This window comes from Salmo salar, chromosome ssa20, assembly GCF_905237065.1.
Source record: "Salmo salar chromosome ssa20, Ssal_v3.1, whole genome shotgun sequence".
NCBI lineage: Eukaryota > Metazoa > Chordata > Actinopteri > Salmoniformes > Salmonidae > Salmo > Salmo salar.
This window is the reverse complement of record NC_059461.1, coordinates 33,879,281-33,904,280: the sequence shown is the minus strand read 5'-3', so window position 1 is coordinate 33,904,280 and position 25,000 is coordinate 33,879,281. Positions and strand designations below refer to the sequence as shown.

General features: G+C 47.1%; 1 protein-coding gene across 19 annotated transcripts in view; it reads right to left on the bottom strand.

Moving 5' to 3' along the window:
• LOC106580487 (armadillo repeat protein deleted in velo-cardio-facial syndrome homolog) overlaps nt 1-25,000 on the bottom strand; it is a 373,356-nt gene that overhangs the window by 94,517 nt on the left and 253,839 nt on the right. For all 19 annotated transcript variants that reach the window (XM_045703240.1, XM_045703244.1, XM_045703245.1 and 16 more), the window contains one exon: nt 9,547-10,049. In XM_045703240.1, coding sequence (XP_045559196.1) covers nt 9,547-10,049 — 503 coding nt within the window. The remainder of the gene's footprint in view (nt 1-9,546; nt 10,050-25,000) is intronic.

Sequence of the window (25,000 nt, the reverse complement as noted above, 5' to 3'; positions counted from 1 at the left end):
CCTATTCCATATACACTCCCCTGCTACCTAGTCCCTATACACTCCCCTGCTACCTAGTCCCTATACACTCCCCTGCTACCTAGTCCATATACACTCCCCTGCTACCTAGTCCATATACACTCCCCTGCTACCTAGTCCCTATACACTCCCCTGCTACCTAGTCCATATACACTCCCCTGCTACCTAGTCCCTATACACTCCCCTGCTACCTATTCCATATATACTCCTCTGCTACCTAGTCCCTATACACTCCCCTGCTACCTAGTCCCTATACACTCCCCTGCTACCTATTCCCTATGCACTCCCCTGCTACCTATTCCCTATGCACTCCCCTGCTACCTAGTCCCTATACACTCCCCTGCTTCCTATTCCCTATACACTCCCCTGCTACCTAGTCCCTATACACTCCCCTGCTACCTCGTCCCTATACACTCCCCTGCTACCTATTCCCTATACACTCCCCTGCTACCTAGTCTCTATACACTCCCCTGCTACCTATTCCCTATGCACTCCCCTGCTACCTAGTCCCTATACACTCCCCTGCTACCTAGTCCCTATACACTCCCCTGCTACCTATTCCCTATACACTCCCCTGCTACCTAGTCCCTACACTCCCCTGCTACCTATTCCCTATGCACTCCCCTGCTACCTAGTCCCTATACACTCCCCTGCTACCTAGTCCCTATGCACTCCCCTGCTACCTATTCCCTATACACTCCCCTGCTACCTATTCCCTATACACTCCCCTGCTACCTAGTCCCTATACACTCCCCTGCTACCTATTCCCTATACACTCCCCTGCTACCTAGTCCCTATGCACTCCCCTGCTACCTATTCCCTATACACTCCCCTGCTACCTATTCCCTATACACTCCCCTGCTACCTAGTCCCTATACACTCCCCTGCTACCTATTCCCTATACACTCCCCTGCTACCTAGTCCCTATACACTCCCCTGCTACCTATTCCATATACACTCCCCTGCTACCTAGTCCCTATAACCTCCCCTGCTACCTAGTCCCTATACACTCCCCTGCTACCTATTCCATATACACTCCCCTGCTATCTAGTCCCTATACACTCCCCTGCTACCTATTCCATATACACTCCCCTGCTACCTAGTCCCTATACACTCCCCTGCTACCTAGTCCCTATACACTCCCCTGCTACCTCGTCCCTATACACTCCCCTGCTACCTATTCCCTATACACTCCCCTGCTACCTAGTCCCTATACACTCCCCTGCTACCTATTCCCTATGCACTCCCCTGCTACCTAGTCCCTATACACTCCCCTGCTACCTAGTCCCTATACACTCCCCTGCTACCTATTCCCTATACACTCCCCTGCTACCTAGTCCCTATACACTCCCCTGCTACCTATTCCCTATGCACTCCCCTGCTACCTAGTCCCTATACACTCCCCTGCTACCTAGTCCCTATGCACTCCCCTGCTACCTATTCCCTATACACTCCCCTGCTACCTATTCCCTATACACTCCCCTGCTACCTAGTCCCTATACACTCCCCTGCTACCTATTCCCTATACACTCCCCTGCTACCTAGTCCCTATACACTCCCCTGCTACCTATTCCATATACACTCCCCTGCTACCTAGTCCCTATAACCTCCCCTGCTACCTAGTCCCTATACACTCCCCTGCTACCTATTCCATATACACTCCCCTGCTATCTAGTCCCTATACACTCCCCTGCTACCTATTCCATATACACTCCCCTGCTACCTAGTCCCTATACACTCCCCTGCTACCTAGTCCCTATACACTCCCCTGCTACCTATTCCATATACACTCCCCTGCTACCTAGTCCCTATAACCTCCCCTGCTACCTAGTCCCTATACACTCCCCTGCTACCTATTCCATATACACTCCCCTGCTATCTAGTCCCTATACACTCCCCTGCTACCTATTCCATATACACTCCCCTGCTACCTAGTCCCTATACACTCCCCTGCTACCTAGTCCCTATATACTCCCCTGCTACCTAGTCCATATACACTCCCCTGCTATCTAGTCCCTATATACTACACTGGGTCTGTCTGGATCACATTACAACACAACAGCCTTTTCTCTGCATTCTGGAGAGGTACTACTGATGCACCAACACCAGGCCAGCAGCCTGTGAGTCAAGCCACGTAAACACACTAACACACACACATACAAATATACATGCACACAAACATGCATGCACGAGCTCGCATGCAGGTACACACACACACAAACACACACACACACACACACACACACACACACACACACACACACACACACACACACACACACACACACACACACACACACACACACACACACACACACACACACACACACAACACACAGCACATCCACAACTCAGCTCCTGGGAGAGAGGGAGAGTGCTCAGCAGCTCTATGAATGTTGGATTACAGTAGAGAACAAGGAATGAACACCTGTTTAGTAGTTGTTTGCCCACAAATCTCTGTTCACTAATGTCTATGAATGGAAAATATATGAGACAAATGCACTCCACGATCATCTACTTTTTTAGTTATGTGTTTGCTAGAGGGCGCAGGCCTATATTCAGGAGGAAAAAGAGAAAAGGGAAGCACTACAAATAAAAAATATGATACCGTTTGGTTAGTTCCACGTCAACCCTTCCCTGCAAGAACAGAACTGGCCTTGGTTTTGGGGACAGCACAAATCCATTTAAAATGCATGTGGATGACCATAAAAAAACGGTCTATTTTTAAAGCTCCAATTATATTTAATTGTAGAAAAACATGCCCAGTGTGGGGCACGCTGTAAACTGATCACACATTGTGACGGTGCTGTTTTCATAGAGGCCTCGCTCTCGCAGCTAAAGCATATGGTCAGGCCTGGGATGGAAAGAAAGAGGGAGGAGAGGGAGAAAGAAAATGAGAGAGAGAGAGAGAGAGAAGGAAAGAGGGAATGAGAAGGAGAGAGCAAGAGAGAGCTGGGGAGAAAGAGAGAGAAGTGAATAGACCAATAGAGAGAGAGGGGGAGAGATAAAGAGAAAGACAGGGAGATATAGGGGAGGGGTTTTCCTCTGTTTCCCTGTCTTGCGGTGGGAGGTTATTTTTATCTGGGCACAGCCGTCCCTCCTCCCACACACAGACTTCTCAGTCAGAGTGACCATACATACAGTAGACTACATAGAGATATTCCACTACACCACCATGTGCTGCACACATCTTCTCCTCTATATTCAACAAGAAAAAACAAGTGAACCAACATCTGTCCTTCACAGACAGTCCTTCCATCCTGCCATTTTCTGTGAAAGCACCATAAGATGTTATTACCGCTTATAGTCAGTCACAACACATAATTCATTATAAGCGTGTTATAATGCATTACAGAGCACATGATACATGATACACATATGTGCAGTGCCTTCAGAAAGTATTCATACCCTGTGACTTATACCACATTTTCTTGTGTTACAGCCTGAATTCAAAATTGATTAAATATTGTTTTCTCTCTCTCACCCATCTACACACAATACCCCATAATGACAAAGTGAAAACATGTTTTTAGAAATGTTTGCAAATTAATTGAAAATGATATACAGAAATATCTAATTTACATAAATGTTCACTACTGAGTCAATACTTTGTAGAAGCACCTTTGGCAGGGAGTATTTCTGGGTAATTTCCTAAGAGATTTCCACACCTGTTTTGTGCAACATTTGTCAATTATTATTTAAAAATTCTTCAAGTTCTGTTAAATTGGTTGTTGATCATTGCTTGACAACCATTTTCAGTTCTTGCCATAGATTTTCAAGTAAATTTAAATCAAAACTGTAAGTAGACCACTCATGAACATTCACTCTCTTGGTAAGCAACTCCAGTATAGATTTGTGTTTTAGGTTATTGTCCAGCTGAAAGGTGAATTCATCTCCCAGTGTCTGGTGGAAAGCAGACTGAACCAGGTTGTCCTCTAGGATTCTGGAATATTTTTTATTCAGTACTAGCTTCCTTCTTTTCACTCTGTCAATTAGGTTAGTATTGTGGAGTAACTACAATGTTGTTGATCCATCCTCAGTTTTCTCCTATCACAGCCATTAAACTCTGTAACTGTTTTAAAGTCACCATTGGCCTCATGGTGAAATTTCTGAGCGGTTTCCTTCCTCTCTGGCAACTGAGTTAGAAAGGACGCCTGTATCTATGTAGTGACTGGGTGTATTGATACAGCCGTCCAAAGTGTAATTAATAACTTCACCATGCTCAAAGGGATATTCAATGTCTGCTTTTTTTACCCATCTACCAATAGGTGCTCTTCCTTGTGAGGCATTGGAAAACCTCCCTGGTCTTTGTGGTTGAATCTGTGTTTGAAATTCACTGCTCGACTGAGGGACCTAACAGATAGATAATTGTATGTGTGGGGGAACAGAGATAGTCATTCAAAAATCATGTTAAGCACTATTATTGCACAGTCCATGCAACTTATTAAGCAGATTTTTACTCATGGACTTATTTAGGTTTGCCATAACAAAGGGGTTGAATACTTATTGACTCAAGACATTTCAGTTTTTAATTTTTTATTAATTTGTAATCATTTCAAAAACATAATTCCACTTTGACATTATGGGGTATTGTGTGTATTCCAGTGACCAAAAATTGCAATGGAATCCATTTTAAATGCAGGCTCTAACACAACAAAATGTGGAAAAAGTCAAGGGGTATGAAAACTTTCTGAAGGCACTCTATATACTTCATACAAAGTGTTACCAAAGCATTCTTGAGCTAGTCCCATGGGAAAACTATGTGTTGCTCAAATCGTCCACTCCTAAAGGTTGCCTCCTGACGTGTAAACTGCTATTTGCCCTCTCAGTTTCACATGTCCAAAGCAAAAAAGGCCTCTCTCAGATCCCATTCCCCACATTCCTGCTGAATGCGTGTCAGGTCAAACCAATCCTGTTGAGATTAGTGGTGTGATGTGGCTGGAGAAAGACACACGTCATTCAGTGAGAATTTAACAAGTCATGGCGAATGTTTAACACAGCATATTCCTACTGAGCTTGAGCCATATACTGTTTAAACCATATACAGGGGTGTTTTTCAAAATACCGACGGTATGATTTTCAATATAGTGGTGCTGCGAGGGTGCTTGCTACGCCACTGCTTATAACTATAAGTATAACTATAAGAAATCTAAGATTAGAAAAATAAGTTATATCCAGCTCAGTGCTCCAGCTATGCATTTGGTTTGCTAACTTGCTAGCTAAGTGGTTAGATGTCAAGATCAAGCTTCTTGGTTACAGCAGAGACATTCAAATCCCCTCCTGGATCAAGATCCCTGTTGCCTTTTTACCTTCAAAATAGCGCCCCTTGTGTGCACATTCGATTTTACCATATACCCCGGTATGGTACCGAAACGGTTTGACGGTATGGAAATCTGGATACCACCCAACTGTAATTCCTATAACACTAGCCTGGTTTAGTCCATGTTACCAACAACACTCTGTTAGTTCTCTCTCTCTCTGTCTCTTAGATAGAGAATGCAGGACATGCTTCAATAATGCCTCCAGCCCACAACATCACAATGCCCTAACAGAGAATATGCCGGTACTTTAAATAATAATAGGACGACTTAGAAATTACTTTCCACAACAATACAGCAGTGGCATTATTCTGGCTCCAGGTGGCCATTCAGGTTTTCACAACACACCCGAGCAATTAATTTGTCATTCAAAGAAGCCAATAAGCTTTGTACATTACAAACAAAAGGCTACTATGCCTAGTATTTACTGTCCTATTTACAGCCGAGGAGCTGTAGCTGGTGTTGGCCTATTTACAGCTGAGGAGCTGTAGCTAGTGTTGACCTATTTACAGCTGCGGAGCTGTAGCTAGTGTTGACCTATTTACAGCCGAGGAGCTGTAGCTAGTGTTGGCCTATTTACAGCCGAGGAGCTGTAGCTAGTGTTGACCTATTTACAGCAGAGGAGCTGTAGCTGGTGTTGACCTATTTACAGCCGAGGAGCTGTAGCTAGTGTTGACATATTTACAGCCGAAGAGCTGTAGCTAGTGTTGACCTATTTACAGCTGCGGAGCTGTAGCTAGTGTTGACCTATTTACAGCCGAGGAGCTGTAGCTAGTGTTGGCCTATTTACAGCCGAGGAGCTGTAGCTAGTGTTGACCTATTTACAGCAGAGGAGCTGTAGCTGGTGTTGACCTATTTACAGCCGAGGAGCTGTAGCTAGTGTTGACATATTTACAGCCGAAGAGCTGTAGCTAGTGTTGGCCAATTTACAGCTGAGGAGCTGTAGCTAGTGTTGGCCTATTTACAGCCGAAGAGCTGTAGCTAGTGTTGGCCAATTTACAGCAGAGGAGCTGTAGCTGGTGTTGGCCTATTTACAGCCGAGGAGCTGTAGCTAGTGTTGGCCTATTTACAGCTGAGGAGCTGTAGCTAGTGTTGGCCAATTTACAGCAGAGGAGCTGTAGCTGGTGTTGGCCTATTTACAGCCGAGGAGCTGTAGCTGGTGTTGACCTATTTACAGCTGAGGAGCTGTAGCTAGTGTTGACCTATTTACAGCCGAGGAGCTGTAGCTAGTGTTGGCCTATTTACAGCCGAGGAGCTGTAGCTAGTGTTGGCCTATTTACAGCAGAGGAGCTGTAGCTGGTGTTGACCTATTTACAGCCGAGGAGCTGTAGCTAGTGTTGACATATTTACAGCCGAAGAGCTGTAGCTAGTGTTGGCCAATTTACAGCTGAGGAGCTGTATCTAGTGTTGGCCTATTTACAGCTGAAGAGCTGTAGCTAGTGTTGGCCTATTTACAGCCGAGGAGCTGTAGCTAGTGTTGGCCTATTTACAGCCGAGGAGCTGTAGCTGATGTTGACCTATTTACAGCTGAGGAGCTGTAGCTAGTGTTGGCCTATTTACAGCCGAGGAGCTGTAGCTGGTGTTGACCTATTTACAGCTGAGGAGCTGTAGCTAGTGTTGACCTATTTGCAGCCGAGGAGCTGTAGCTAGTGTTGGCCTATTTACAGCTGAGGAGCTGTAGCTGGTGTTGACCTATTTACAGCCGAGGAGCTGTAGCTAGTGTTGACCTATTTACAGCCGAGGAGCTGTAGCTAGTGTTGGCCTATTTACAGCCGAGGAGCTGTAGCTAGTGTTGGCCTATTTACAGCCGAGGAGCTGTAGCTAGTGTTGGCCTATTTACAGCCGAGGAGCTGTAGCTAGTGTTGGCCTCTTTACAGCCGAGGAGCTGTAGCTAGTGTTGACCTATTTACAGCCGAGGAACTGTAGCTGGTGTTGGCCTATTTACAGCCGAGGAGCTGTAGCTAGTGTTGGCCTATTTACAGCCGAGGAGCTGTAGATAGTGTTGGCCTATTTACAGCCGAGGAGCTGTAGATAGTGTTGGCCTATTTACAGCCGAGGAGCTGTAGCTGGTGTTGACCTATTTACAGCTGAGGAGCTGTAACTAGTGTTGGCCTATTTACAGCTGAGGAGCTGTAGCTAGTGTTGACCTATTTACAGCTGAGGAGCTGTAATTAGTGTTGGCCTATTTACAGCTGAGGAGCTGTAGCTAGTGTTGGTCTGTAGAACTCACCAGTGTTGTATAATACGGGTGTGACGTTTAAACAAATTTGGGATCGTTAAAACCACTAAAAAAATGTACATCACAGTGCAGTTATTACAAAACTACCATTAACAGGTTCCCATCATCATCATAAAGGAAACATTTAAATTAAACAAATACCTAACGCTACAATGCTGTAAGTAGGAGGAGATATGCATCTTTCAAATTATTTGCCACAAATGTGAAGCGCTCCGCCTGTCATAATCGTTAAAAGTTGGAAAAATGGCAGAGTGAGACAGGGAAGTCCTGTATGGCATTACTTTGAGAAGTTAAATGAGAAGGTGATGAAATACAAACTTGTGAGGTTGAATTGAGCTACAGTGGCAGTACAGGTGCTGAAAGACGCACCGTGAGACACAACCCGTTGTTGTCAGCCGTGCGATAAGGGACGGAGTGAAAAAAATCACAGCGCTGATTACAGAAATGATTAGAGTTGAAATGCAGCCATTGTCAATAGTAGAGGTGTCACGTCCTGACCAGTAAAGGGGTTATTTGTTATATTAGTTTGGTCAGGACGTGGCAGGGGGTATTTGTTTAGAGTGTTTCGGGGTTTGTTGGGCTATGTGTTTTTGTAGAGGGGTGTTTGTTTAGAGTGTTCCAGGGTTTTGGTTAATGTTCTATGTTAGTATATTTCTATGTTCTAGTCTAGTCTTTCTAGTTCTATGTTTAGTTTATTGATTTGGCCTTCAATTGGAGGTAGCTGTTCCTCGTTGCCTCTGATTGAAGGTCCTATGTATAGGGGTGTTTTGGTAATGGGAATTGTGGGTAGTTATTTCCTGTTTAGTGTATGTAGCACCTGACGGGACTGTGTAGTGTCGTTCGTTCGTTTTTGTATACGTGTTTCTTTTGGTTTTTCCTTCTTTTATAATAAATAAGAAGATGAGTGTACATTTTCCCGCTGCACCTTGGTCTACTTCAAACGACACCCGTTACAAGAGGATGTCGGCTTCAATACCCTAATGGTATATCTAGAACCAGACTACAAGACACCATGTCGATGGAGAAATTGTACAAGTCCAAGCTCTGAATTGTAAAAGTCCAAGCTCTGAAAATGGCCTTTGTGGCATCGATAGGAGTGAAAAACTACAAAGTGTAAATAGGATAATTTGTCATAAAGTCAGTCTGGTCTAAAACAGAGTTTGGAACATCCGTGCGTCACAACAGGTAAATGAAGGTTGGGTTTTGATTTGAAGATGTCCATTTGCCCACCAACATGGGGTGAACAGCTGCTGTGATTGCTCTCTATCCAATAGCATAGACAGTTAGACAGACCTGCCAATCAGCTCTGACTTTGTTTACATAAGACAATATGTCAAGTATTTTTGAATTTGAGAAATACTGCACCAAACACCTTAGTTAGATGTAAAATTGCGCAACTAAAACATCCTCAGCAAAAACGTCAAAATTATTTACCTATTTCTCAGATTCATTCTGGGGATTTTGAGAAAATGAAATAGGCTTCTGCGTCTACAGTGTCTCATGGGGGACAAACATCATTAACCAAACGTGGAATCGATCAGGAAACACAACTCCAAGACTGAATTTTAGTTTCTTCTAATGAGCAACAGAAAAACAAATGTGCCAAACAGCATGTTCAGTGGCTCTTTAACAACAGATTGTTGGACGTCTATGAGCATGCTGTCATACATCACTGCAACGAGCCATCACATTGATGAGAAGTGGGGCATTAAGGACGTACTGACAACTGAGAACACGGAAGAGAGGCACACAACAGAGACCCTAAAACGGCATTAATACCATCGTTGCTGAGTGGGTGGAGGACAGCAGTAAGATGAGCGACGTCTGGTAGGGTTTCCACTAGTTACCACAGCCACAGCCACAAACTGAAATTTGTTTAATCTTTTTGGTCTTAATTTTAGTATCGGTCTACAGTAACTTAGCTCTGTTGATTCTTGATGTACAGTAGGCACTATGGTCTCTGTAACTCACCTGTGATGAGCTCGCGGACCTCCATGTCATTGGTCTTCCTCAGCAGGCGGACAAGGGCGGGGATACCGTCACAGTTCTTGATGGCCACCTTGTTGTCGTGGTCCTTCCCATAGGAGATGTTCCTCAGGGCTCCGCAGGCCTTGCGGTGGACCTCAGCCTTGGGATGGTCCAGTAGGCTTGCCAGCACTGGGATCCCCTTCAGCTGGCGCACATCTTTCTTGATCTTGTCGTTTTCGTAGCACAGGTGCTGCAGGTAGGCGGCAGCGTTAGACTTGACCGGGTCGATGGGGTGGCCCAGCATGGCTATGACCTCTTGCAGATCGGGGTCACGCCAGCGCGGGTCCTTGCGGATGCTGTCGATGGAGGGCGAGCGGCGGCCAGCCAGGCGGTCCAGGCTGGCCATGCTCCCCCTCTCGGGCTGGGCCAGGGGGGCCGGGTACATGCCATGGATATAGGGGTGTTGCTCGTCAATCATCTCCGCCTCGATGGGATCCTCGTAACCCCTATAATAGAGAGAGGGTACGTTTGAGGAAAGATCATGTAACATTGTTCAGAGCATTTCATATCTCTCTGTGAGGAGTTGTAGTTGTATGTTTTCTGTACATTTTCAGGACATTGGGATACGATTTAGTCTACGACTGCAAGGTTAACACCATCAATACTACTTCTACTACTACTAAAATAGATGGAGAGAGCATTTATTGGGATTTGTATAATAGAGGGATTTCAGGAGAAAGAGAAGGGGGGATAAGAGTTGAGAAAGGCAAAGTGAGGTGAGAGTGATTGACTGATGGAGGGAAAAAGGAGATAGACACAGGAGTGACGGAGAGGTGAAAAGACAGGAGCGAGAGAGGAGAAAAGAGGACAAAGACGGAGACGGGGGACAAACAAGGCTGGTCTGTTATTAACAGCTGTGTCAGAGGGCCGCTCCCATCGATAAGAGAAACAGGGGCCACTTCCTTATTAACCGTCTCTGTTGGCTCAGAGTGATGTTCTCGTTTACCTTTTTTAATAATGATGAGGGAGCTGGTGTTAGTGTTGGGCGAGGAGGAGGAGGAGAGGGAGAGAGAGAAAAAGAGTGAGAGTAGAGACAGAAAGACCCAGGTAGAGCAGGAAAGGCGATAGAAAGAGGGAGAGAGAGAAAAAGAAAGAGGGAGCGAGTGAAAGAAAAACAGACAGAAATAAATAATTTTATTTGAAACAGCAAGCCAGACAAAATTAAATGGGGCTATTTATATAATAAATATGAATTTGGAGGGCAGAAATTATTAAATATTAAAGCATTAGACCACTCACTAAAGGCTTCAGTCACACAAAAGTTACACTTAAATCTGAACTGGTTCTCTAACAGATTAGTAAGGTCTCAGCTAGGGCTGTTACGGTGATCTCATTACCGCTACACCGGCGGTCACGAGTCATGATGGCAGTCAAATTCCATGTGACCGTTTAGTCACGTTAATTAGGCTTATCCAAGCTTTGATGCTGCTGATGGTCATTAATAGCCTACCAAACCTGCTAACTGCCTGGTACTCAGCACTCTATTGTCACTCTAATCACTCATAAATGTGAATGTATATCGAAAATCTAATCAAACACTTAATGAGAGCCCATGAGCTCAAGTAGTGCAACATTTCTTTATGCTATGCAATTGAGGCCTCTATTAAAAAGAGTAGGATCCCATCAGCTTTCTATAGGCTAGGCCTACTATATTTATTTCTCAACTTTCCTAATATTAAGCACATTGCTTCTCTTTACAACAGGAGTATAGCTTACCTGACTGGCATGAAAATGAACCATGGGAAAGTTGTATTTTTTTCCCCTGGACTGAAACATGACCCGCCAAACAGAGCTTCTTAACACCCACCCGCTTAACCGGGAAGCCAGCCTAACCAATGTGTCGGAGGAAACACTGTTCAACTGATGACCGCAGTCAGCCTGCTGGCGCCCGGTCCACCACAAGGAGTCGCTAGAGCCAAGTAAAGCCCCCCCGGTCAAACCCTCCCCTAACCTGGACGACACTGGGCCAATTGTGCGCCTCCCTATGGTACTCCCGGTCACGACCTGTTGTGACACAGCCCGGGATTGAACCCGGGTCAGTTGTGACGCCTCAAGCACCGCGATGCAGTGCCTTAGACTGCTGCGCTACTCGCTAGGCATAGTCCTAAGGTTTGTATCACAACTAAAGTGGCCAAATAACTTCTTAAAATGAAGCACAGTCTAACTGGCATACATACGCAGCCCGTCTGATCTGTTCTGTCAGCCTCATTGCTTAAAAACATTTTTTTATGCTAGTGGTTGTATAAATTTGGGATCTATCGCATCTCACAACTGTCCCAGACTATGTTTGGAATATTTATTTCTCACACAGAATAGGTCAACTTTTGTACTATGGGGGATAGTAGATTGACATAAGCTAGTTATTTTGTTGTTCGTTTGGCTTAATCATCTTGTTGGCTGACGAAAAGTAAATATGGAAAGTTCTTCCAATATCTTCAGTATGCACCTTGGAATTGGATAGGGATGCGCACAGTTGCATCCCCGATGTGTCTGTCTTCACTTCTAGCCTGTGAGAAAGACCCACGTGACAGAGAGCCATGTGAGTGAGAGGTGCTTTGGAGCATGCAGCCAGGCGAAGGGAATTATAATTATTATATTCAGCCCAAGGGCGCAGCGGTCTAAGACATGGATTGTTTTAGGGGGCATTATGGCCACAGAATGGTGATGCCGCCAGGAAATTTGCAGCATTATCAAGTACTTGACAAATTGTGAATGAGTGACTGATGAAGTGTGTACAGCCTGCACAAAAAAACAAAGCAGAGCTCATGCCTTTTAATGCAACTTTTTTCAAATCATCATTAGAGTCGCATCATGCAGCTTTAGAATGTATTGGAACTCAGAGTGATCCAGTTTGTCCCGAAATAAAGAGTAGTAGACAGCTCCTACAGAGCTGGAACCGTTCATTTACTTCTCCAGACAAAAAGGGCTCCATTGCAAAACTCATCTGGGACTAACTTTGTTAGCTTGATTTCTAGCAGCTTAGCTAGCAGCTGGTTAGCGGCTCTGTCAAGCAGGCTTCAACCTGTCTGTTAAGTGGGATTCCGGGACAAGAAATAGCGGTCCTAGCTGTTAGAAGCTAACCGCGTCACGGAATCCATGTAAAAACAAGTTCAGTATTTATTTCTAATGAAGATTGGTAATTTTTTGGTCAAAAACAACAAACCGAGTGTTTCCAGCATACAGTGTTCAGCTGCACACTCCCTGTGGCCAGGAGAGGAGAGGCAGCACTAGAGAGAGAGAACCCCACCATGCCCACAGGGAGGTTTCTGACCCAACACTGCCTCACCAAAGACTATGCTAATGCCCTGTCTGTCCTGGCTGCCTCCCTGGGACTGGGCCTAGGTTAGCTTAGCGCCAGAGACATTAAGGGAGATGTATTCCATTTCTATATACAGTATGACGGTGCTAAGCAGTTAGCTCTCCTGTGGTGAAGTGGGTCCCGAGGTAGGCCTACACGCCCCAGATGAGAGCCCCTCTATTCCACTCGATCCCCTCCAGTCTCTCCTCCGTCTCCAGGCCCCTCCAGTAACCTTCCTCCCTAGCCCTCTTTGGTCTGTGATCTACACAAGGCTCTCTGCTCATCAATTCTCAAGGAGCACACACTGAAGGGGGCAAAAAGTGGAACTCTTCATTTCCATCTCAGAGTGGTGGAGGAGGAGGCGATCTCCCGACTGACAGATCATTAGGGTTCTGAAGCATACTGTAGCCATGTTTCCCAACCCTGGTGCTCCAGTACCCCCAACAGTACACATGTTTATTGTAACCCTGGTGCTCCAGTACCCCCAACAGTACACATCTTTATTGTAACCCTGGTGCTCCAGTACCCCCAACAGTACACATCTTTATTGTAACCCTGGTGCTCCAGTACCCCCAACAGTACACATCTTTATTGTAACCCTGGTGCTCCAGTACCCCCAACAGTACACATCTTTATTGTAACCCTGGTGCTCCAGTACCCCCAACAGTACACATCTTTATTGTAACCCTGGTGCTCCAGTACCCCCAACAGTACACATCTTTATTGTAACCCTGGTGCTGCAGTACCCCAACAGTACACATCTTTATTGTAACCCTGGTGCTCCAGTACCCCCAACAGTACACATCTTTATTGTAACCCTGGTGCTCCAGTACCCCCAACAGTACACATCTTTATTGTAACCCTGGTGCTCCAGTACCCCCAACAGTACACACCTTTATTGTAACCCTGGTGCTGCAGTACCCCAACAGTACACATCTTTATTGTAAACCTGGTGCTCCAGTACCCCCAACAGTACACACGTTTATTGTAACCCTGGTGCTCCAGTACCCCCAACAGTACACATCTTTATTGTAACCCTGGTGCTGCAGTACCCCAACAGTACACAGGTTTATTGTAACCCTGGTGCTCCAGTACCCCCAAAAGTATACACGTTTATTCTACCCTGGTGCTCCAGTACCCCCAACAGTACACATCTTTATTGTAACCCTGGTGCTCCAGTACCCCAACAGTACACATCTTTATTGTAACCCTGGTGCTCCAGTACCCCAACAGTACACATCTTTATTGTAACCCTGGTGCTCCAGTACCCCAACAGTACACATCTTTATTGTAACCCTGGTGCTCCAGTACCCCCAACAGTACACATCTTTATTGTAACCCTGGTGCTCCAGTACCCCCAACAGTACACATCTTTATTGTAACCCTGGTGCTCCAGTACCCCAACAGTACACATCTTTATTGTAACCCTGGTGCTCCAGTACCCCCAACAGTACACATCTTTATTGTAACCCTGGTGCTCCAGTACCCCCAACAGTACACATCTTTATTGTAACCCTGGTGCTCCAGTACCCCCAACAGTATACATCTTTATTGTAACCCTGGTGCTCCAGTACCCCAACAGTACACATCTTTATTGTAACCCTGGTGCTCCAGTACCCCCAACAGTACACATCTTTATTGTAACCCTGGTGCTCCAGTACCCCCAACAGTACACATCTTTATTGTAACCCTGGTGCTCCAGTACCCCAACAGTACACATCTTTATTGTAACCCTGGTGCTCCAGTACCCCCAACAGTACACATCTTTATTGTAACCCTGGTGCTCCAGTACCCCCAACAGTACACATCTTTATTGTAACCCTGTTGCTCCAGTACCCCCAACAGTATACATATTTATTGTAATCCTGGTGCTCCAGTATCCCCAACAGTACACATATTTTAAGTATGTGTACTGTTGGGGGTACTGGAGGACCAGGGCTGGGAAATACTGCTGTAGCCAGGTATATCTATCTATATATATATATATATATATATATATATATAGTTCTCTAAAGACACAAGAGACAATAATACAAGAAACAACACTTCTGTAGCTTGTCAACTATGTGTCTGTCTATCCCTGTTCTCTCCCCTCTGCACAGGCCATACAAACGCTTCACACCGCGTGGCCGCTGCCACTCTAACCTGGTGGTCCCAGCGCGCACGACCCACGTGGAGTTCCAGGTCTCCGGCAGCCTCTGGAACTGCCGGTCTGCAGCCAACAAGGCTGAGTTCATCTCAGCCTATGCTACCCTCCAGTCCCTAGACTTCCTGACGCTGACGGAAACATGGATTACCACAGATAACACTGCTACTCCTACTGCTCTCTCTTCGTCTGCCCATGTGTTCTCGCATACCCCTAGAGCATCGAGCCAGCGGGGTGGTGGCACTGGAATCCTCATCTCTCCCAAGTGGACATTCTCTCTTTCTCCCCTGACCCATCTGTCTATCTCCTCATTTGAATTCCATGCTGTCACAGTTACCAGCCCTTTCAAGCTTAACATCCTTATCATTTATTGCCCTCCAGGTTTCCTTGGAGAGTTCATCAATGAGCTTGACGCCTTGATAAGTTCCTTTCCTGAAGATGGCTCACCTCTCACAGTTCTGGGTGACTTTAACCTCCCCACGTCTACCTTTGACTCATTCCTCTCTGCCTCCTTCTTTCCACTCCTCTCCTCTTTTGACCTCACCCTCTCACCTTCCCCCCCCCCTACTCACAAGGCAGGCAATACGCTTGACCTCATCTTTACTAGATCCTGTTCTTCCACTAATCTCATTGCAACTCCCCTCCAAATCTCCGACCACTACCTTGTATCCTTTTCCCTCTTGCTCTCATCCAACAATTCTCACTCTGCCCCTACTCGGATGGTATTGCGCCGTCCCAACCTTCGCTCTCTCTCTCCCGCTACTCTCTCCTCTTCCATCCTATCATCTCTTCCCTCTGCTCAAACCTTCTCCAACCTATCTCCTGATTCTGCCTCCTCAACCCTCCTCTCCTCCCTTTCTGCATCCTTTGATTTTCTCTGTCCCCTATCCTCCAGGCCGGCTCGGTCCTCCCCTCCTGCTCCGTGGCTCGACGACTCACTACGAGCTCACAGAACAGGGCTCCGGGCAGCCGAGCGGAAATGGAGGAAAACTCGCCTCCCTGCGGACCTGGCATCCTTTCACTCCCTCTTCTCTACATTCTCCTCTTCTGTCTCTGCTGCTAAAGCCACTTTCTACCACTCTAAATTCCAAGCATCTGCCTCTAACCCTAGGAAGCTCTTTGCTACCTTCTCCTCCCTCCTGAATCCTCCTCCCCCTCCCCCCCCTCCTCCCTCTCTGCAGATGACTTCGTCAACCATTTTGAAAAGAAGGTTGACGATATCCGATCCTCGTTTGCTAAGTCAAACGACACCGCTGGTCCTGCTCCCACTGCCCTACCCTGTCTTTTGACACCTTTCTCCCCTCTCTCTCCAGATGTAATCTCGCGTCTTGTGACAGCCGGCCGCCCAACAACCTGCCCACTTGACCCTATCCCCTCCTCTCTTCTCCAGACCATTTCCGGAGACCTTCTCCCCTACCTCACCTCGCTCATCAACTCATCCTTGACCGCTGGCTACGTCCCTTCCGTCTTCAAGAGAGCGAGAGTTGCACCCCTTCTGAAAAAACCTACACTCGATCACTCCGATGTCAACAACTACAGACCAGTATCCCTTCTTTCTTTTCTCTCCAAAACTCTTGAGCGTGCCGTCCTTGGCCAGCTCTCCTGCTATCTCTCTCAGAATGACCTTCTTGATCCTAATCAGTCAGGTTTCAAGACTGGGCATTCAACTGAGACTGCTCTTCTCTGTGTCACGGAGGCTCTCCGCACTGCTAAAGCTAACTCTCTCTCCTCTGCTCTCATCCTTCTAGACCTATCTGCTGCCTTTGATACTGTGAACCATCAGATCCTCCTCTCCACCCTCTCCGAGTTGGGCATCTCCGGCGCGGCCCACGCTTGGATTGCGTCCTACCTGACAGGTCGCTCCTACCAGGTGGCGTGGCGAGAATCTGTCTCCGCACCATGCGCTCTCACCACTGGTGTCCCCCAGGGCTCTGTTCTAGGCCCTCTCCTATTCTCGCTATACACCAAGTCACTTGGCTCTGTCATATCCTCACATGGTCTCTCCTATCATTGCTATGCAGACGACACACAATTAATCTTCTCCTTTCCCCCTTCTGATAACCAGGCGGCGAATCGCATCTGCATGTCTGTCAGACATATCAGTGTGGATGACGGATCACCACCTCAAGCTGAACCTCGGCAAGACGGAGCTGCTCTTCCTCCCGGGGAAGGACTGCCCGTTCCATGATCTCGCCATCACGGTTGACAACTCCCTTGTGTCCTCCTCCCAGAGTGCTAAGAACCTTGGCATGATCCTGGACAACACCCTGTCGTTCTCCACTAACATCAAGGATAGTGACCCGATCCTGTAGGTTCAGGCTCTACAACATTCGCAGAGTACGACCCTGCCTCACACAGGAAGCGGCGCAGGTCCTAATCCAGGCACTTGTCATCTCCCGTCTGGATTACTGCAACTCGCTGTTGGCTGGGCTCCCTGCCTGTGCCATTAAACCCCTACAACTCATCCAGAACGCCGCAGCCCGTCTGGTGTTCAACCTTCCCAAGTTCTCTCACGTCACCCCGCTCCTCCGCTCTCTCCACTGGCTTCCAGTTGAAGCTCGCATCCGCTACAAGACCACGGAGCTGTGAAGGGAACGGCACCTCCATACCTTCAGGCTCTGATCAGGCCCTACACCCAAACAAGGGCACTGCGTTCATCCACCTCTGGCCTGCTGGCCCCCTACCTCTGAGGAAGCACAGTTCCCGCTCAGCCCAGTCAAAACTGTTCGCTGCTCTGGCACCCCAATGGTGGAACAAGCTCCCTCACGACGCCGGGACAGCGGAGTCAATCACCACCTTCCGGAGACACCTGAAACCCCACCTCTTTAAGGAATACCTAGGATAGGATAAAGTAATCCTTCTAACCCCCCCCCCTTAAAAGATTTAGATGCACTATTGTAAAGTGGTTGTTCCACTGGATATCATAAGGTGAATGCACCAATTTGTAAGTCGCTCTGGATAAGAGCGTCTGCTAAATGACTTAAATGTAAATGTAAATGTAAATATCTAGATACAGAGGGGGTTAACATGTCTTTCTTTGTTATCCATAGGTATTCATGGTGTTTTGAGAAACAAAAGATAAATCCTAATGATTTTACTTGTTCCACACACTTAAGGGTAAGATAGTAACAGACCCGAGGAAAATAACCATTGTCACACAAAGTCACCATAATGGGACTTTCCCAAGGGGGTTCCCTGTATTTGGGGTAGGTACTTCCATAACTGGCCAGTCATCTATGATGTACGGTGCAACAAAAAGGGGCGACAGACCTAACTGAGAGCTGGTGGTTATGGAGCTAGCTCCAGTATTTACTTGAATTGTAATGATTTTTATGTTAATTATGTGCTTTAAATTTCTCCCGGGTGCACTAGTGCACGTTGCGAGGGGAGAATCTCATCATGGTATTGCTGTGTCTGGGGCACATTACTTTGTGGGTTTAAATGAGCCCCTTGGTAACATATCAGCTTTTATGGCAACACATTTTACATTTTACTGCCAGTGAAATCAATACATGATGAACTGGGAGAAAAATATCCTACCCAAGCAGCAATGTAACTCGACACTAAATCCTTATATATTCAGTAGGCCAGGGTTGAGCTGATATTAAAGATAAAGTAAACCAACACCACAGGGAAGATAAGGCCAGGGTCTGGAGAGGCAAGCCGCTAAAGACAAGGCCAGGGTTTGGAGAGGCAAGCAGCTAAAGACAAGGCCAGGGTCTGGAGAGGCAAGCAGCTAAAGACAAGGCCAGGGTCTGGAGAGGCAAGCAGCTGCATTGAAATGTGAACCACAAGCAGAGACTAAGCTGAAAGACACCAAATGCCAAGAAAAGTCTATGTTTCTAAGGCATTAGTGTGGTTTTGGTCTTGTGGTACGAGGTTAGGTTTAGTTATCATGGCCTAATTGCAAGGGTAGCCTTGATCAGACAGCTTCTGAAACAGTTGTCTCCTTCTCCAGCTTCAAAAATGACCTTACTGCTACTTCCTTGAAGGGTGTTGGTTGAGGACATCTCAACGGAATGGTATAGTCCAGTCTACCCTCAGCCCCTCCTGTTTCTCACAGAATTGCTCCTTCCAGTCTAAGGAATGTACAATGGAACCATTCCAGGAACCAGGAGGGTTGAGGGTGGACTGGAACGTGAAGAACCACAAATCTCAAGCTCTGCCTTCAGCCCTGGTAATGAGGAAGGCCCCAGAGCTAGGAGCTCTGCTCTGATTAAGCCCCAGTCATTAAGGCCAGGCTGGAACAGGGCTGCAAGCCTGTCTGCTACACTGAGGTTTTGGTCTGGAGGGCCTCTCAGCTAGCCTGGATAAACCAGTCTGAACCCTGTGCTCACCATTGAGAGTAGCATTCAGTCTAGTTGAACCAGGCTAACTCACAGCTGCATGATAGATGGAAAAAGGAATGGCTGTGAGTGAGTAGAGATTATAGAGTACCAAGCATTCCTTTGTGAACACCCTGTCTGGTCTGACCACACATTCAGAAATACAGTTAGGGGATTCAAATGCTAACAGAAATAGAAGATGACGAGCCAAATCAACACTGCTGTGAATAAACCGCAGAAACAGAGTGTTATAGAGGGCATTACCAAATGATGTCTTCATTGCTATCAGATACATGTGCATACATCAACCGTCACACTCTTACACACACTGAGAATCAGTGTACAGTTGGGGTTGAACTGGAACTCATTTAGATACACCTGATTCCGGGGTTGGTAAATGGGGTGCGGGCTGAGTGATGGGAATGTCAGCATTTGCATTTAAATTGGCACCATTGTGTTGATATAGTTGGGGTTTATTCACAGGATGTGAAAGGCCCTTGCCGCCTCAAAGCTACAGCTACGGCCGGCACCGCCGGCAGGCATAATGGTCACAGGATGATTACAGAAGCAGCTCACACTCATGTTAATGGAGCTGCTAAAGTGAGTGAGTGCGAAAGAGAGAGAGAAAGGAGAGAGAGTGTGTAGGAGTAACAGCCAGCACATAGTAAAAAGGCTTCAGTGACATCCGTCTTTTTCTTTCCCTGTCATCTTCTGTCAATTATGTAGATCAAATCTCTATTCCTGTGGTCTCTGACCCTCTCCAATCCCTAAGGAGACAAACCTCAAAGGATTAGCAGCGGAGATATAATGTGTCCATCTCTGTTTGGAGGAACATTTCCACATGATTATGAGCTCAGTGACTACCCACTATACACACACAACAGATTGGTCATGTTCGGTTATGAATGTGAGCAATAAGTGATTTATGACTCACAAGAGGCATGGCTACAAAACATCAGAAACATGTTCCTGTTGTATTCTAACTGCTTCTGCTGTCATTATCTGTTCGTTTCTTATTTCAATGACGTGTGGGGAAGAAGAAAAACACTGTTCAGAACATAGTTTCCCCATCATTGGACAACTTCTAATAAAACTTCTAATAAGACAGAAGAAAGGTATCCGTCTCATGCTAAAAGCTATGCACTTCTAGTCTTGGCAGGCTCTCAGCAGAGTAGTGGTCTCTCTCTCTCTCTCGCTCTCTCTCTCATGTGACATGTCCCCTCTCCATTAAGGTAGATGGTGACCCCTGGAGGCCCCATGGCAGGGGGAGGTGGGCAGGCAGTTGCAGCATGGCCCCGGTCGCACCAGGGAGAGATGAGCGATTTGAGATTGGCTCCAGACATCGCCATTGTCTGGCAGAGTTCAAAAGCAGCTATTAATCATGCTGACAACCACACACACACATATACACACACACATATACACACACACACACACACACACACACACACACACACACATTGAGCCACACAAATTTTCACTCACACACACATATAGAGGCACACATGTACACAAAAAGGAAGAAAGAGAGAGAGAGAGTGGGTGGAAACACACCCACACAGACCAAGTGAGAGGGGGGACAGAACACCCACATACTGTACAATTTGGACACACACACACCTAACTAAAGACTACAAGTTTGGGCAGCCCAGTTCTTCCCTGTAATAGATTACTATAACTCCACCATGTTGACCTAATGTATGCTCGACGACAGCGCAGGAAACCATTTTTGCGCTAAACATCTTAATTTTTCTTTTTCTTATAATTGAGGGTTTCCAAAGCGACTAGACGATAAGCTGTAATTAAAGTGCTTTAATTCACACATTCATTACAGCAGCGTCGATATTGCATTATGTTCTTGGAGACATACTAATGAGAGAGAGAGAGCGAGGGAGAGAGAGAGACAGAGAGAGAGAGACAGAGAGAGAGAGACAGAGAGAGAGACACAGCAACCGCTTCTCCTCAAGCCAATAGTGGAGTGAATCATTTTCTGGCAACGTGTGTGTGAATGTGTGTGTGTGTGTGTGTGTGTGTGTGTGTGTGTGTGTGTGTGTGTGTGTGTGTGTGTGTGTATTCCATGCAGACAGAAGCTCTTATTAAAGGGAAGCACCTCCAATCTGTACTTCCCTGTCCTGTGCTAGGCATAAAAACAACACATTACCATGCTGCCTTTGAATCCGGGGTGTGTGTGATTAGAACGTCCCAGACACTCAGCACGACACTGTCAGAGGCTGCTACACTGCTACTCTACATGACAGAAACAACACACACACACACACACACACACACACACACACACACACACACACACACACACACACACACACACACACACACACACACACACACACACACACACACACACACACACACACACACACAGGATTCCTATCTTCCTCCCTCACAAACCTCCTCAGTTCACTTCCCTTAAAACTGGCTCAGGGCTCACATTTCATTTCTCTTCCAATGGAAATTAATAAATCCATCTTTCACAGATCACCGATAAAAAATAAAAAGTATTTAAAACACACATTGCTCCCCGCCCTGCGCCTGTCCTAAGTCAAGCATGCTTGAGGTTTCTTTCTTGTGCTACAGAGTACAGGAAAAGTAGACATTTGTGTGGCCTGGAGGACTGCACAATCACAAAGGGAGATACGGTGGTGTTATTAGGAGACGAGGGTCCATTTTGGGGTCTTTGTCAGAGGCTAACTGTCTGTTTTCTGGCAGATGGAGCGGGAGGTTACAGACCTGTTAATGACAGTCCAGTGAGGAGGCTCAGGGAAGAAGATGGACAACACTGGAGCCTGTATTTAACACTCTCTCTCCCTCCATCTCCATACAAGCATTTCGCTACACGCAAAATAATATCCCTCTCTCCCTATCTAACTGTGTCTCTCCCTCCCTCCCACTCTCTTTCTTTATCTGACTGCCTCTCTCTCTTCCTCTGACTGTCTCTCTCTCGTTCTCTTTGTCTGTCTGACTGCCTCTCTCTCTCTTTCTGTCTGACTGCATCTCTCTCTTTCTCTGTCTGACTGCCTCGCTCTCTCTTTCTCTGACTGCCTCTCTCTCTCTTTCTGTCTGACTGCCTCTCTCTCTCTGTCTGACTGCCTCTCTCTCTGTCTGACTGCCTCTCTCTCTCTTTCTCTGACTGCCTCGCTCTCTCTTTCTCTGACTGCCTCTCTCTCTCTCTCTGTCTGACTGCCTCGCTCTCTCTTTCTCTGACTGCCTCGCTCTCTCTGTCTTACTGCCTCGCTCTCTCTGTATGACTGCCTCGCTCTCTCTCTGTCTGACTGCCTCTCTCTCTCTGACTGCCTCTCTCTCTCTGTCTGACTGCCTCTCTCTCTCTCTCTGTCTGACTGCCTCTCTCTCTCTCTGTCTGACTGCCTCTCTCTGTCTGACTGCCTCTCTCTCTCTCTGTCTGACTGCCACTCTCTCTATCTGTCTGACTGCCTCTCTCTCTCTCTGTCTGACTGCCTCTCTCTCTCTCTCTGTCTGACTGTCTCTCTCTCTCTCTGTCTGACTGCCTCTCTCTCTCTCTGTCTGACTGCCTCTCTCTCTCTCTGTCTGACTGCCTCTCTCTCTCTGTCTGACTGCCTCTCTCTCTCTCTGTCTGACTGCCTCTCTCTGTCTGTCTGACTGCCTCTCTCTCTCTGTCTGACTGCCTCTCTCTCTCTCTCTCTCTGTCTGACTGCCTCTCTCTTTCTCTGTCTGACTGCCTCGCTCTCTCTTTCTCTGACTGCCTCTCTCTCTCTTTCTGTCTGACTGCCTCTCTCTCTCTGTCTGACTGCCTCTCTCTCTGTCTGACTGCCTCTCTCTCTCTTTCTCTGACTGCCTCGCTCTCTCTTTCTCTGACTGCCTCTCTCTCTCTCTCTGTCTGACTGCCTCGCTCTCTCTTTCTCTGACTGCCTCGCTCTCTCTGTCTTACTGCCTCGCTCTCTCTGTATGACTGCCTCGCTCTCTCTCTGTCTGACTGCCTCTCTCTCTCTGACTGCCTCTCTCTCTCTGTCTGACTGCCTCTCTCTCTCTCTCTGTCTGACTGCCTCTCTCTCTCTCTGTCTGACTGCCTCTCTCTGTCTGACTGCCTCTCTCTCTCTCTTGTCTGACTGCCTCTCCTCTCTCTCTCTGTCTGACTGCCTCTCTCTCTCTCTGTCTGACTGCCTCTCTCTCTCTCTGTCTGACTGCCTCTCTCTCTCTGTCTGACTGCCTCTCTCTCTCTCTGTCTGACTGCCTCTCTCTGTCTGTCTGACTGCCTCTCTCTCTCTGTCTGACTGCCTCTCTCTCTCTCTCTCTCTGTCTGACTGCCTCTCTCTCTCTCTGTCTGACTGCCTCTCTCTGTCTGTCTGACTGCCTCTCTCTCTCTGTCTGACTGCCTCTCTCTCTCTCTGTCTCTGTCTGACTGCCTCTTTCTCGCTTTCTCTGTCTGACTGCCTCTCTCTCTCTCTCTTTCTCTGTCTAACTGCCTCTCTCTCTCTGTCTGTCTAACTGCCTCTCTCTCTCTCTCTGTCTGTCTAACTGCCTCTCTCTCTCTTTGTCTGTCTAACTGCCTCTCTCTCTCTCTGTCTGACTGTCTCTCTCTCTGTCTGACTGCCTCGCTCTCTCTTTCTCTGACTTCCTCGCTCTCTCTTTCTCTGACTGCCTCTCTCTCTCTCTCTGTCTGACTGCCTCTCTCTCTGTCTGACTGCCTCGCTCTCTCTTTCTCTGACTTCCTCGCTCTCTCTTTCTCTGACTGCCTCTCTCTCTCTCTCTGTCTGACTGCCTCTCTCTCTCTCTGTCTGACTGCCTCTCTCTCTCTCTGTCTGACTGCCTCTCTCTTTCTCTGTCTAACTGCCTCTCTCTCTCTCTCTGTCTAACTGCCTCTCTCTCTCTCTCTGTCTGTCTAACTGCCTCTCTCTCTCTCTGTCTGTCTAACTGCCTTTCTCTCTCTCTCTCTGTCTGTCTAACTGCCTCTCTCTCTCTCTGTCTGACTGCCTCTCTCTCTGTCTGATTGCCTCGCTCTCTCTGTCTGACTGCCTCGCTCTCTCTCTGTCTGACTGCCTCTCTCTCTCTCTCTCTGTCTGACTGCCTCTCTCTCTGTCTGACTGCCTCGCTCTCTCTTTCTGTCTGACTGCCTCTCTCTCTCTTTCTCTATCTGACTGCCTCTCTCTCCCTCTGTCTAACTGCCTCTCTCTCTGTCTAACTGCCTCTCTCTCTCTGTCTAACTGCCTCTCTCTCTGTCTAACTGCCTCTCTCTCTCTTTCTTTGTCTAACTGCCTGTCTCTCTCTTTCTCTGTCTAACTGCCTGTCTCTCTCTGTCTAACTGCCTGTCTCTCTCTGTCTAACTGCCTCTCTCTCTCTTTCTCTGTCTGACTGCCTCGCTCTCTCTCTGTCTGACTGCCTCGCTCTCTCTCTGTCTGACTGCCCCTCTCTCTCTCTCTCTCCCTCTCTCTCTCTCTCTCTCTCTCTCTCTCTCTGTCTAACTGCCTCTCTCTCTGTCTAACTGCCTCTCTCTCTGTCTAACTGCCCCTCTCTCTCTCTCTCTCTCTCTCTGTCTGTCTAACTGACAGAGGCAGTCAGACAGAGAGAGAGGCAGTCAGACAGAGAGAGAGCGAGGCAGTCAGACAGAGAGCGAGGCAGTCAGACAGAGAGAGT